Source organism: Ursus maritimus, unplaced genomic scaffold, assembly GCF_017311325.1.
Source record: "Ursus maritimus isolate PB19 unplaced genomic scaffold, ASM1731132v1 scaffold_9, whole genome shotgun sequence".
Classification (NCBI taxonomy): domain Eukaryota; kingdom Metazoa; phylum Chordata; class Mammalia; order Carnivora; family Ursidae; genus Ursus; species Ursus maritimus.
In genome coordinates this window covers 69,335,070-69,350,096 of record NW_024427107.1, presented here as the reverse complement: position 1 = coordinate 69,350,096, position 15,027 = coordinate 69,335,070, and the positions used below count along the sequence as shown (strand labels likewise).

General features: G+C 38.5%; 1 protein-coding gene across 6 annotated transcripts in view; it reads left to right on the top strand.

The window, feature by feature from the left end:
- The window catches only part of CYRIB (CYFIP related Rac1 interactor B), a 140,713-nt gene that overhangs the window by 87,373 nt on the left and 38,313 nt on the right, over positions 1–15,027 (top strand). For 4 of the 6 annotated variants that reach the window (XM_040625997.1, XM_040625996.1, XM_040626000.1 and 1 more), the window contains one exon: positions 201–219. The exons of the other annotated variants lie outside the window; for them this stretch is intronic. In XM_040625997.1, coding sequence (XP_040481931.1) covers positions 201–219 — 19 coding nt within the window. The remainder of the gene's footprint in view (positions 1–200; positions 220–15,027) is intronic. 6 annotated transcript variants of the gene reach the window in all.

The following is a 15,027-nucleotide window of genomic DNA, read 5'->3' as shown; positions in this document are numbered from 1 at the left end:
GGAAATGATAATTCAGATACAAATGAAAAGTTATGATTTAAATAAAAAACTACATTGGCTCAGTATAATTTAAGGAAGATATTCTGTATATAATACTGAACTGGTAAAAATATCTTTAGGAAATACCCTATACTGTTTAGTTTCTTAAAATAGGAGGTAGTGGGGAAAATGTAAATTAATTAGAACTTTTTTTTTTACAGCTTTCTTTCAGTAGGAGAGGTATGTGTTTTTCTTTGTATTCCTTTTTAAGTCATTTAGTTATCACCAGTATAGTTAATCAGGAAAGGTCTAACCCTTAACTCTAGTGGTTTATATATGCTAGAAAGGAAGATAATTTTACATGATTTCTTCAGTAAGAATTCTAGCTGTTACTGATTTTGGTCCTCTAGAAAAAGTCTTAGAAGAACACAATAGCCACCACAAAAATTACTGATACAGGGGTCCTGAGTACTTAAACATTTATAATCCTGTAATTGTTTTAATTATAACAAGTTAATAGGTATTTGAAAATGTAATTTTTCTGTGGATATATTTTATGTTCTTAAAGTGAAAATGATCAGCTTAAATTCTCTTTCTGTGCTTTTCCTAGTCATAAACAGAGATATTTACGTTTCAAAACTTGCCTGTCATTTTATGAGAACTGATAAGACAGTTATCATGATGGTCTTTGGAGTTATAATTACCTCACCTACTCTGTGTATGTTACAGTGCAGGAGTTCTCAAACTTTTTTTGTTCCATGGACCTCTGGTAATCTGGTGAAGCCTGTGAATCCCTTCTCAGAATAATGATTCTAAAAATGATTCATGATTTTATGAAGTAAAACACACAAGATTAAAAAGGAAATTAGTTATATTGAAAGATAGCTAACAAATATTAAAAATATAAATTTTTGATAGAGTAATATATATGCCTCTCACATTAGAGAATAAGCTTTAGCAACACTTTTGCTAAATACTGTAATTTTAAATAGTGATGTTTGCAGTAACTGTAGTATAATATGAAAATACCAGTGATTTCTATTGATGATAAATTCACAGGTATTTCTGATACTACTATGCTTTGTTGCCTATAATCTTGATTGAAGGAATTGCAAAACTTCAAATAGAAGTTAGTGAAAAGGTTCTCATCCAAGTTCACAGGTCACTGAATTCTTTCTCTGGACCCCAGATTAAGAACTCCTGTTAATGAAAAGTCAGCTAGACCTTTCTTCATCATATTTGAATAAGTGCAGTTTTTTATGTTCTGTGTAACTAATCTTTAAAAAGTAGAGTTACACAGTCATTTCTTTTTCTTTTTTTTAAAGATTTTATTTATTTATTTATTTGACAGAGACAGCCAGCGAGAGAGGGAACACAAGCAAGGGGAGTGGGAGAGGAAGAAGCAGGCTCCCAGCAGAGGAGCCTGATGTGGGGCTTGATCCCAGAACGTTGGGATCACGCCCTGAGCCGAAGGCAGACGCTTAATGACTGCGCCACCCAGGCGCCCCTAGACCGTCATTTCTTAAGAGACATCCCAATGGTGTAGGCTAGAAGTTCTTGAAATAGCTTTGAAGAAACTTCGGTTTGCTGGTCAATAATCACGGAACAGGCGCCTGGGCGACTCAGCCATTAAGCATCTGCTTTCGGCTCAGGTCATGATCCCAGCGTTCCGGGATCGAGCCCTGCATCGCATTGGGCTCTTTGCTCACATCGGGCTCTCTGCTCGACGGGAAGCCTGCTTCTCCCTTTCCCACTCCCCCTGCTTGTGTTCCCTCTCTTGCTGCCCCTCTCTCTGTCAAATAAATAAAATCTTTAAAAAAAAAATCACAGAAACAGCAGCATACATATTCTGTGGAAAAGGGAGTTGGAGATAAGTGGTAAGACTTGGAGAGTGCCCACCTTCAGAGAATTCACATTCTGTTTCAAGGAACATAACATTAACATGTAAAAAATAAAATACCACCTTGAGATGTTGAAAGTTTAATGAGAGAATTGTCATAATTTCCTCAGGAAGAATGCAAATATAAGGTCTGATGCTTGTGTTATGGAATTACAAAAAAAGGTCAAGACTTGCAAAAAGTCATCAGATGTTTTACAGTTACTTCAATCGTATGAACTGTGTAATGATCATGTGCCAGCCTAAGCTAGGAAGAGCCTAGAATGGTGTCACTAAATTTGACAATTAAATGGTCGTTCAGCACCTTGTAGCTGACTACGAGTAAAGGGACTGGCAGATCTGTTGAAGCTTGGCTGATAGCAAAAACAACACTATTTTTTTGAAGGGACACATTAGGGCATCTGATTTTGAGGTATTTTTTGGTTGTGGCACTTGATTTGTCCTGTCAATGTGATCTGCCCTGATGCCATATTTTAAAGATGTTCTCAAAGGCTTCACTGTCAGGGTCTGTTAGGTTAAGCCCCACTTTTTAAAAACTAATTTGCTGCTTTTGCCAAGTCCCTAAGTTTCTCTAATCCTCAGTTTCTTCCTATAAAATTAGAGAACTGAGCTACATGATTTCAGGTCATTTCTCATGAACGCTGTATTCTGGTCTGATTTTCTACCTTTTCTGAGACCCTTCACTTCCTTTCTCTTTCTCCCTACTAGCAACGTTTGAAATGTGGTAAAAATACTCAGAGTTGTTAAGTGATTTGAACTTCGGTTTATATAAATATTGCCCTAGTAAACGCTATACAAAACTTTAAAAGCTGTAATTATTAAATTAGTGTACTTCGTTCAGAACGTTTTTATTATATACACATTCTGCATTTTGGTCTGCTGGAGTCTTTTTAGCCTTATTATAAGCGATATTGATTTTTAATTGTAGGAAGATTATTCAAGTATATATTTTTAAGATTATGTGATTACCAGGAAGAGGAAAGTTATGTTTTGTTTTTGTATTCTGTTTGATTATGGTGAGTCTGGAGGAGTTGTATTTAAGAGAATGGTTTTAGTTGAAGTTCAGAAACTATAATTTCACAGTATTGAATTCCTTTAGCATGCTGGGCTCAAACAGAAAGACCTGACAAATGGTAGGGAAATATTTAAGGACATTTCTTAGTTAGCATCTGTCATCTTTTTCTAGTCAATGTGTTTTTTCTTAAATTTTTTTTTCTGTGATAATTTTATCCCAAATTTAGAAATTTTAGTGCTAGTATTGAATTAATTTCTTTCAGGAAGACTTGAAAGTTTTAGTTTTCTTTACTCTTTTTGGCTGAATTATGTGCATTTTCATTTATGACTAAGAAGCAAATGGCAAAATGGTTAAGAGACCTGTTAGGAGCCAGATTTGCCTGAGTGAGAATTTCGGCCTCGTTTACTAATTTGTTGACCTTGAGAAAGTTACTTAATCCTTCAGACCTCCGGGTTGCTCAGAAGTAAAATGAGGATTGTAGTGCTAGACAACCTCCAAAATGATGGAGGGTTTTATAAGATAATACTGTGTATATATTACTTAGCATCGTGTGTGGCACACAGAAAGATCTCAGTCACTGGTTTTTACTTTCATTTAGTCTTCACAGTGTTCAGGGACCTCTGCAAGGTTCTTGGGATACGAAAGTTAAGTTATAGTCACACTCAGGGCAAGATGGTTCTGTTGCCCTTAGTTCCTTCAGTCTGTAATGTTTAAGAAGGTCCTTATGATAAATATTCCTAAATAACCCCTTCTAAACTTCGTTCTGTTTCAGAAGCTAAATTCTCATAATTTACTAGACAGGAGATAGCTTGTTTATAATTTTTTGCTTTTGTGAGTGTGTGTGTGTATATATATATATATGTATATATATATACATATATATATATATAGTCTCATGGGTAACTTTCTTTTGACCTCAGTTTAATATGTTTTAAGATATGTCAGATATTTAATGGGTTGACAGGTGGCATAGAGACTATTTAGTTTAGTTATCAGAGGCCAGTGAGAATTGGGGCCAGCAAGGAGAAATCAACAAATGGGCAAATACCAGCTTAATAAAGGCCTGTATGATTCTTTGCAAGATTCATGTTGGATTAATTGTGCTTCATTTAATCATTGGCTGAAGTTCCTTAAAAAGTTTCTAAAAATTGACTGAATTCTAAAATTTTCTTTTGAAGATTTTATTTATTTATTGGTGAGAGAGCACGACCAGGGGGTGGGGACGGAGGGAGAAGGAGAAGCAGACTCCCCAGTGATCAGGTAGCCCAATGCAGGGCTCGATCCCAGGACCCTGAGATTATGACCCAAGCCGAGGGCAGACGCTCAACCGAGTGAGCCACCTATGCTCCCCTGAAGTCTAAAATTTAAGTCGTTTGAGAGTAGAATGAGTTACCCCCTGGGCATAGTCATACAGAATGAAATATTTAAGCAGGAGCTAGTTGGCTGCTTGGCATGGATGTTGTAGAACAGATACATACTAAGGCTAGAGGGTCAAGTGTGAGTCTTCCATTTCAGCATATATTGTATTTAGTCTGGGCTGCTATAACAAAATAAGTAAACTAGGTAGCTTATAAATAGCAGAAATTTATTTCTCACACTTCTGGAGGCTGGAAGTCCCAAGATCAAGGTGCCAGCATAGTTGAGTTCTGGTGAGGCCCACTTCCCAGTTCATAACACAGCTGTCTTCTTGCTGTGTCCTCACATGGTAGAAAGAGCAACGGAGCTTTCAGGGGTCTCTTCTATAAGGGCATTAATTCCATTCATGAGGGCTCCACACTGATGACCTGACCACCTCTCAAAGGGTTTAATCACATTGGGTTTTAGGATTTCACATGTGAATTTTGAGGGGAGACAGACGTTCATGTTCTATCTTTTATACTTTTATGTAGAATAGAAAGAGCTGTTACATAAAATAGGCTTGATAGCAAAACCAGACAAGAACAGAGAAAAAAAATTATAGGTCAGTCTTACTTATGAAATAATCCAAAGTGAAATATTAGATCAAATCTAGAAATACATATTTTTAAATACAAGGATGGTTAGCAGTAGAAAGTATAGTCATATAATCTATTCTTATAAGCTCTTATTCAAAGATTAAATGAAAAAATGGTTGATATTCTAAAGATGGGAGTTCTGCCTTAGAGTGGTATGTGTATTTGTGTGTGTGTATTTAATGCAAAATCAAGTGAAAATCCCATTAAGATTTTTGTAGAACTTGACAGTTACATGGGTGAACAAAGGACCAAGAATAGCTAAGGCACTTTTGCAGATGAATCATTACTTAAATGGTAAGCATAGACCACAAAGAAAAGTGGCACAGATGGCACCATAGACAACGTTAAGACTAGGTTACTGTAATATTACAGACGAGGAGAAAATATTTGCTATGTGTATAAGCATCAAAAGATTGGTACCCAGAAGTCCCGTCTAGAATTCCTAAAGCCCAACTATGGGGGATAGGAGAGTGGCATATCAGCTGGAGTTGAATTAAGAAAGCATACCACCCTGGGTATTTCAAACAGGGAACTTAATATAGAGGATTGGTTATGAAGGTATTAGACTGTAGATGAGCAAAGGGGAAGAGGAGACAGAGAGTGGCAAAAAAAAGGTGGGATGATGGCTCTGCTACCAGAGATAAGCTGCTCCCACCACTAGACTGCAACTCACAGGCTGCACTTGCTTCTCTGCCTCTGACAGGGAAGTGCGTACTGACCTCACCTTATCTGACTACTCTTAGAGCAGCTGCTGGTCTGTCCTGGCCAGAGACGGAAAGCTTCTCTCTCTTTCCTGCCTTCTCACCTTCCAGTGCCTCTTACTGCCATAACCTGACAGCTGGCAAGGGTGTCCTTTACAGATTCGGGCCCCACAGTGCAGAGTACAGTGTATAGAAAGCTAGGTGTGGGAGAGACCGTAGAAAAATGAATGGCACAAGTTACAAAGGATATGAGTATACATTTTACAGATGGCCTATAAACATGGAGAGGCACATTTTTACTGGTAATCAAGAAAATGTAAATTAAAGCATCAACGAGATATTTCACAATCTAAACATTGAAGCTTCTTGTGGTTTTGGAGGATGGGAGAGAGGAGATCTTTTACTAGTGGAACAGTGAATTGATTGAAGTACTGTGGAGAGCAGTTTGGCACAATGTAGTAAAGTTACAGTTGCCCTTTAATTTCTAGATTGCCATCCAGTAGAAACTTGTACGTGAATACAAGTATATGTAGTGCGTGAAAGGATATGTGTAAAGCACACTTTGTTAATAGAGAAAAATTGAAAAGGCATTGTCCCTCGGTAGGTGAATAAGTAAATAAACCAGTTTCTTTGAATCATGAAGTACTGTGTACTGAGTTAACATGGATAATTCTCAAAACATCACTGAGTGAGAAAAGTGAGTTCTAAAGGAGTATGGACAATAAATCATGCAAGTTGAAAGGCAGAACAGTGCTGTGTTGTTTATGAAGACAGACCTTCACAGTAAAAATTCTAAAATATGTTTGGAAAGGAAGCATACTTTTAAGGTTACTTTAGGAGATGGAGGAGAGGAAAGTTAGTTGGGGAAGGTTGGGAGGTTAACTGCACAAAAACATTTAGGGAGGCATCTGAAGCAACATATGGCAAAATGTCATTGCTTTAATCTGGTGGTAGAGGATGTGAATATATATATATATATATTTTTAAAGATTTTATTTATTTATTCGACAGAGAGACAGCCAGTGAGAGAGGGAACACAAGCAGGGGGAGTGGGAGAGGAAGAAGCAGGCTCATAGCGGAGGAGCCTGATGTTCGGCTCGATCCTATAACGCCAGGATCACGCCCTGAGCCGAAGGCAGACGCTTAACCGCTGTGCCACCCAGGCGCCCCAGTGAATATATTTTTTTTACGGTTAAATTCTTTTCTAATTTAAAGAAATAGAAAGCAAGAAGGACTTAATCATCAGCCCCTCTGGGAAGCCTTTGGTTAGGTGTTCCTTATTCTGTATGTTCATTGTGTTGTTTGCATGCTTCTCTATGAAGCATGCCACACCATCTTGTCTGGTCTCCTCTGCTCGTCTGTGATTTCCTTGGTGCCAAATATTCAGTATCCGTCACAGTAATCGGCAGACAGGAGCTAAGGAAAGGTGGTTTGATTGAAAACAGCAGCAACTATCACCAGGCACTGTAAACACTCAAGCTGTAGAAGTACTCAAGGTTTTACATTATGCAAGGGGTTCTATTTAATGGCTCATCCATGTATTTTTGCATGTGTATTGCAAAGTGTTCAGACACCTGAATTCCAATCCAGTTATTTTTGTTGGGCATCTTTGAATGAGTCATATGTGTTCTTTGAATATCAGTCACTTTACATTTAAATTTTGTTTTTAAGATCGAAAGAGTGAGGGACAGGAAAGAGGGAGAGGGAAGGATAATCTCGAGCAGACTCCCTGCTGAGTGTGGAGCCAGACTTGGGGCTCCATCTTATGGGGCTCCATCTCAAGGACCCTGAGGTCATGACCTGAGTGGAAATCAAGAGTAGGATGCTTAACTGAGCCATGCAAGCACCCCTCTACGTTTAAATTTTTAAAAAAATTATGGATACATACAGAAGAATACCTTTATTTGTAAACGTTGAAAGCCTAAAAGACTCCCTGAATCCACCAGTAACTGAGGAACCATATTGTTACCCAGACCTTTGAAGTTGCCTGGTCCTATGGCCTGTCTCTGTCCAGAGATAACCAGTATCTTAAACTTTGTGTTTATCATTCTTTTACATTTTTATATATGTGGATATAATTTTTTTATGGATTTCAAAATTGTACTTTTTTGTTGTTGTTTTTAAGATTTTATTTATTTATTTGAGAGAAAGCGAGTGAGAGAGAGCGAGCCCGAGCTGGGAGGGGGAAGGCAGTGGGAGAGGGAGAAGCAGACTCTCCGGTGAGCAGGGAGCCTGATGTGGGGCCTGATCCCAGGACCCTGGGATCATGACCTGAGCTGAAGGTGGACGCTTAACTGACTGAGCCATACAGGTGCCCCTAAAATAGTGGTACGTTTTAAGAAAGTGAGTTCACAGTACTATTTCTTGTTTAATGATCATATTTTTTTCAAGAAAAACCTTCTTAATCCTTGTAAAATAGGTAATTTGGGGGTTCAGTGTTTTTGGTTTTTTTCATATTCCCATCACCTTTCTGTACGTTCTTAAACTACTTGCCTCAGAACTTTATATTAGCCCTTCTAATACCCTGTGTCTGTACCTGATATAGGGCATCGTAGCAGGAAGCCTGTCTTTGCTTTCTTGTTTTAAATTTGCAGCTCAAGCAGTAATTTGCCTTGGTGGTTTAATTTTTAATAGCTGGAGGTGCGGAAGTACTGTTACTAGCAATCTCTGAATCAAAGATGCCATGACGATCTGATGTGATACTAATTTATTATGGTTCACTTCCATTTAAGGAATAGTATTGGTCTCCTAATTTATTGTATTTATTGCACATGGCCAGGCATCCTAGTGAGTCTTTTATTTAAATAGTGTAAATAAGGTATTTCATTTTAACATACTACATCTGAGTGTATCCACTAGATGTCAGCATTAGGAGAGATGCAGTGTAACGTGTAGAGTCATAGCCAGAAGCAATGTGAGAGATTCAGTCTAACAAGTACTGACTTGGGTAAATTCACATATTTTGTGAGAGAGTCAACACTAGAAATCAAGTCTCCCAATTTCTATTCTGTTGTTCATTTATGTCACATTTCTTTAAGAGCAGTAACTGATCTCCATGTAATTACTAGGCTAATTTATTGCTCTTGACATCTGCTGGGGATTTATGGTGAGATTTTAGTACTTCTGTGGTGGTAGTATGGCTGGACACCCAGTAATACCTGAACCCTGCTTCTTCTCCTCTACATTTTGCAAAGGAAGGAGAATCAAAGGATCACTTTATTAATAGCTACACTAGTATCTGATGATGATAGATTAGATATTGTGGGTAAGGTTAAGGATTAAGCTACTCTCTAAAACTTCCTCTGTATCAGTCAGATTTCAACCAAGATAGCAGAAACCTTGCTTGGTATTTTTAAAAAGGGATTTAGCATGTGGATTTATTTACACAAATGTTGGAAGCTTGAGCAAAAAAAGGATGCTGAGGTGTGCATGCTTTTACTCACAACACTGCTGACATTAATTCTGAACTGTTTTCCAACACTTCTTCTGATACCAAATATGTGGGGCTTTTTTCCCCACACCAATCAATTCTCTAACTCTCCAGACACCAACTGGGTGTCCTACAGTTCATTTTGATGCTGACTCTAACTATGTGGAGTTGGTGTGCAGACCTCACAGGTTAAGGGCTTAGTCCCACAAGACTCCCCTCCTCTCCAGATGCCATTCGCAAGTCCCAGGCCTGCTGTACTTCTGACCATCCAGCTGTGAAGGGGTGGGGGGAGGGGGTTTGTTCCCATGACTCCGTCCTCAGGTTTGATAATCTGCTATAATGGCTCACAGAACTCAGAGAAATACTCTACTTACACTAGTACCAGTTTATTATAAAGGATTTTATAAAGGGTACAAATGAACAGCCAGATGAAGAGGTACATAGGGTGAGGTCTGGAAATGACCTGAGCATAGGAGCTTCTGTCCCCATGGAGTTGGGGTGTGTTCCCTTCCCAGCATGTGGATGCATTTACCAGTCTGGAATTTCCTCAGGCTCCATCATTTAGGGGCTTTTATGGAAGTCCCATTATAGAGACGTGACTGATGATAAATCATTGGCCATTGGTGATCAATCTCCAGTCCCTCTCCCCTCGCCAGAGTTCAGGAGGTAGGGCTGAAATCTAAGTGTGCCTTGGTCTTTCTGGCAACCAGCCCTCATCTTGAAGCTCTCTAGGGGACTCATTAAAATAAAAGATGCTCCTGTCACCCAGGAAATTCCAAGGGATTTAGGAGCTCTGGGTTAGGCGTGGAGGGGGCGGGATAAAGACCAAATACATACGCTGTTCTATCACATGAGGTAACTAAGATATTAATGGTAACCACAGGAAGCAACTGTCACTTCTTGAACTGGGGGGAAAGAAGGGAAAAGATAGGTTAGGCAGAATTTAGGAGCTTGAAGGAGGAACTCTGTGAGACTGGAAGCTCAGACCTCTGGAGGGGCCAGGCACTGCAGTGCTGCTAGGCATTCCCCAGGAAGCTGGAGCCTAGAGCCATAGAGCTTTTGTTTGTTTTTTCAGATTTTAGGGGCGCCTGGGTAGCTCAATTGGTTAAGTGTCTGCCTTCAGCTCAGGTCATGATCCCAGGATTCTGGGATTGAGCCCCACATCTGGCTCACTGCTTAGCGGGGAGTCTGCTTCTTCCTCTCCCTCTGCCCCTCCCCTGCTTGTGCTCTTTCTCTCTCTCAAATAAATTAAAAAAAATTTTTTTTCCTGAGATAGAGCATGTGCGAATGGGGGGGTGGGGGTGGGGAGAAGCAGAGGGAGGGAGAGAGACCAGCAAACTTCTGCACTGAACGCAGAGTCCGACGCAGGGCCCAATCCCACGACCCCGAGATCATGACCTGAGCAGAAATTAAAGTCTGATGCTCAATCGACTGAGCAACCCCAGGCAGCCCCAGATAGCTAGCTGTTGATGACAGGAAATGCTGATAGGACTCGAAAAACAAAGACCTTTTTCCCCCTAGTTTTATTTATTTAAGTAATCTCTGTACTCATTGTGGGGCTTGAACTCATTACCCTGAGATCAAGAGTCACATGCTCTCCCAGCTGAGTCAGCCAGAAGCCCCCAAAGAGGGACCTTCTTTCTTCCCACCTTCCAATTTCCTTGTAGTTGATGGGGTCCCCTGAGAAGCCAGCTGACAAAGTAGTCTAGGAGAAATACTCTTCAGCTTCTTAGTCCCAACATTAAAAGGAGATAACAGAACTGTGGGCTTGGTGGTGAGCATTAGCAGGTAAATAACTGTCACCGTCTACCTTTTTGACCCCACAGTATTCATTTATCTTTTATGTTTTAAGTACAGTGCCACCATTTTCATGCTTCCTTTTAGAATTTTAGCACTTGGATAGCGCATGCTCGGATGGTCTTAGGAGTACAGGCGAGAGGGAAAAAGCCCTATGAATATAGAATCCCAGAGGGGATGCTCAGCTTACTTATTTTACCAAATGCTGTGGAACCAGGAGTGGGGAGAGAGTTGAAGTCCTGGGAGCTTAGATTCTGCTGAAATATGTTTACCACATAAAGATCAGAAAACAGAAGGGGCAAGAGGAAAAGGGAAATCTTGGTTAAGCCATTTATTGAACGACTATTTGTTGCAGAGTCGTCATTGTGCTAGAACAAAGATCCTGTTTAGCAGCTTCTCTTGTGTGAAGAAAGAGGGAAGAAAGAATTGAAGACAAAGGTACAAGAAGGTTAGGGTGTGATGTGCATTTGTAGTGCAATCAGTGGAGCAGATAGGGTAGTGTCAGGATAATTATTGTAGATGCTTTATTGGTAGGCTAGCTTGAGTTGGTTATTTCTCTCCATTATAATGTCACCCAGCTAACTATTGGAGGTTTCCCACTTCGTGCACAAAGTTAGGACGTTCATTATAATCAACCGCCATGTTCCTAAAGTAAGTTGTAGCCATGTTAGAAGCTAAGAAGGAATGGTGATTATACCTCTCCTTTAAATTATTGTGTACCTGACTGATTCTTCAAATAAAAGAAATGTCACTGGATCTCACCTATTTACAGGTCTTAAATGAATTCAGTAGGTATTTATTGGATATTTACTCTGTACCACATTGAAGATTTACTTTGTGTGCTTGTATCAGAGATGCATCAAATACATATTTGGCCAATAAAGTCAATATTCAGCTAAGACCAAAGCCAAAAATCATAGAATACACTTCTGGGAAATTTATTGAAATGTAATTATTACGATATTATTAGTTTGAACAGTCAGATTTTAAAAGTTTGACATACTGAAAATATTTTGTTCTTGTACTGTTGTCAGCTGCTTGATGACTCCTGGAGTCTACTCTACTGTTCATTTGCAATATTAAATCAACATTTGCTTTCAAATGGTGATGATGTAGTTTCACAGAAGTAGTTCTATAAACAAGACTTTGTGCAGTGTTTGAAGAGGATGGTGTCTGAATATTTTTAGAAGCAGATGTGCTAAGTGAGATTGTTGATACTACTTGAATTTTTTTTGAAGTTTCTACTATTATAGCTTGTACCTGCTGCTTTATGGAATCACTTGAGAAATGTTTATCTTTAATAAACCTTAGATCTAGAAGTATGGCATTAGGGTTTTGTAACTGGCTTGCAGAATAGCAAAACTGAATTTCTACCTGCCTTTCAACTTTGCATTCACCTAATTGCAGCATTTTTTATATAGTGGATTGATTAGAAGGATCATTCTAGTGTATGTCTTACAGTATTTTTGTAATTACTCTCTAAGAGCCTGCCAATTTAGTTATTTTTTCAACAGGTTCCGGTAGGTGAAGTACTTTCTCTGAACAAACCATTGCTTATTGGTAATTTTGTTTCTGTTGGCGTTGTTATTGAGAGTGCAATATTAATTTTTTTTTTATATTAAAGTAGATTTTTTAACGTGTACTTAGCCGCTTGACTGAGTAGGTGAGAAAGCAATTCCAGAATCTCTCATATATCTGGTGGTTTGTTTTTGGAGAGTTATGAAAGTGATTCACTACATCTTTGCTTATGCAACATATGTTTTGTTATATTACATTGTGTCATAATTAGTTTCTGAACACACAGCTGAAGAGTGTGAACAAAGCTTAAGCTTGTGATTCCTCAGCTATTCTTGGCCTTCATCATGTGTGTTCCATTGTCAGTGAAAACTGAATCATATTTTTCATTACTGATTTTCCATTCTGTTAATATTTCTTCAGATTCATGATACATGTTATATGAGAACCAGAAATTTCTTGTCAGACAAGTAAAGCAGAAGTGTGGTTGAATCCCACATTAACCCACCATCTTGTCCATTTTAAAGGCTTCCTGTTGCTTCTACAGGTCTAAATGTCTGATAATACAGAGAAATATCATATTTAACATAAAATACTGTTTTATGCACAACAGAATATAATTCAGCAACATTTTATGGTTATATGTTTTCTAGAAGACTTTTTTGCCTAGGATTCAGAGCTTGGATAAATAACAAGAAGTTCTTTGTCTTCAACACTAAAAGTGGTTGGCAGTTTTTAGTGACCATTTCGATAAGTTTTTTTCACACTCACACATTTTTAGTCACTGTAAATTGAAAGGTATGGCTTTGTATTAAAGGATTCTTATAAAATCTGTTGTTCTGAAGTTTTTTTTTTAAAGAGGACAAAGTATGGTTTTCAGTATCTCCTTTTCTCTAACACTTCCTCATATTTCTTTGAGTTCTTTGGTTATCCTGGTTGAAGATGATAATGTTGGCTTGGTATTGGAGTTTGTTCTCCATATAAAATTTTGATAGAACAGGATCAACACTGTGTTTTTAATTCTTTCTCAGATTTGGAGAATTCCCAAACAGGGCTTTTGGAGGAAGACTTATGGTCTAAAGGAAACTAAATAAAACTTAAACCCACATTTCCAAGCTTTTCTTTTTTGTTGTTATGAATGCTGTTCAGTTTTACAAAGATCAGAATTATGATGTAGGCTAGTCTCCATCCTTACTTTGGAGCCATATTTATGACTGTAGAAGAATATTATGTTCTTGCTTAGTTAGGTGGGCATACTGTAGACTTTCTTGATACTCATATTATCTGTCACTTTATTTCTCTAATTATTTGATATTTCAAAAATTCTTAACTAGTTGCTCATAAGACTACTGGCTTTTACTGAGAGAGTGAGAGACAGACTCTTCATTGATCTGACCGGGAAAATGTGCATGCTCTCTAAATTCTCAGGCCTTTTCTTTTTTTTTAATTTTTTTTATTCAGTTTTCAATTGTCAATATTTATTTTGGTTTTTCCTCCCCCCCTTCTTTGGAACACTTCTAAAACTTTACAAATTTTTGTTTTCTGTATTTTCAATCATTTGTTTATTCAGTAAATACTTAGGACTACCTAGTACATCCCAAAGCATTGTTTCAGGTGCTGGGGATAGAGTGCTGTACAAAATAAAGCCCCTGCCTTCTTAAAAGTTTACCTTGCAGTAGCAGACACAAATAGATAAAGGTACAAATATGTGTTAGGTGGTGATAACCATTAATTTGGGAAAAGGAAAAGAGGAGGAGATATTACAGATGGATTAGTCAAGGAAGCCCTCTCTGAGGTGGTTTGATTGAAGCTGTGACCTCAGTGAAGTACAGTAGCTTGTCATTTGAAGGTCCGCGGACACAGTTTTCCAGGCTAGGGAAAAAGTAGGTACAGAGGCTCCAAGGAGAGAGAAACCTTGCTTTGTTAGAGAAACTGCAGCGGGCTGTTGTGGAGAGTGTGGGAGATGAAGCCAAAGTGAGTCAGGGACAGATCATGTAGGGTTTTATAGGACCTGGTAAGAAGTTTGGATTTTATTCTGAATGTATCTGTAAGCCATTGCATATTTTTGAGTAGAGAAAGGATGTGCTTGATTTATATTTTTAAGAGTTTGCTTTGTTTCTTATGATAAAAGGACACTGTAATAGGAAGCAAAAGGAGAAGCAGTTAGGAGGCTTTCCAGTTAATCCCGACAAGAAGTGGTGGTGGCAAGAACAGGGCTGGTATAGCAGTGAAGGAGGTGAGATGGGGTTTCCTTGAAGCTAATGAGAAAAGTGTATGGAGGAGCAGAAAATGTCAGTTATGTCAGATGCTCCCGAAAGGGGAAGTAAGGTGAGGACTTGAGAATTTACCATTGGAGTTAGAAACATGGAGGTTATTTGATGACCTTGCCAGAACAGTTTTGGTGGTATGTGGTTGGACAAAAGCCTGGTTGGAGAGGAGTAAAAGACAATTGAGTGTAAGCAACTCTTCATAAGGAATTTTGCTGCAAAGAGAAGCAGGGAATAGGATGGGAACTGGGAGGGAAATACAATCAAAGAGAGTTTTTATTTTGTTTAAGATGGAAGAAGTAACTATGGATGTGAAAGAGAAAGGTACGGAAAAAGAACAGCCATAAAGTAGAATAGAAACTCAGGAGAATGGATTGTCGTAAATATCAGATGAAGAAAGTATTTCAGGAAGGAGTGAGTGATAAACTGGGT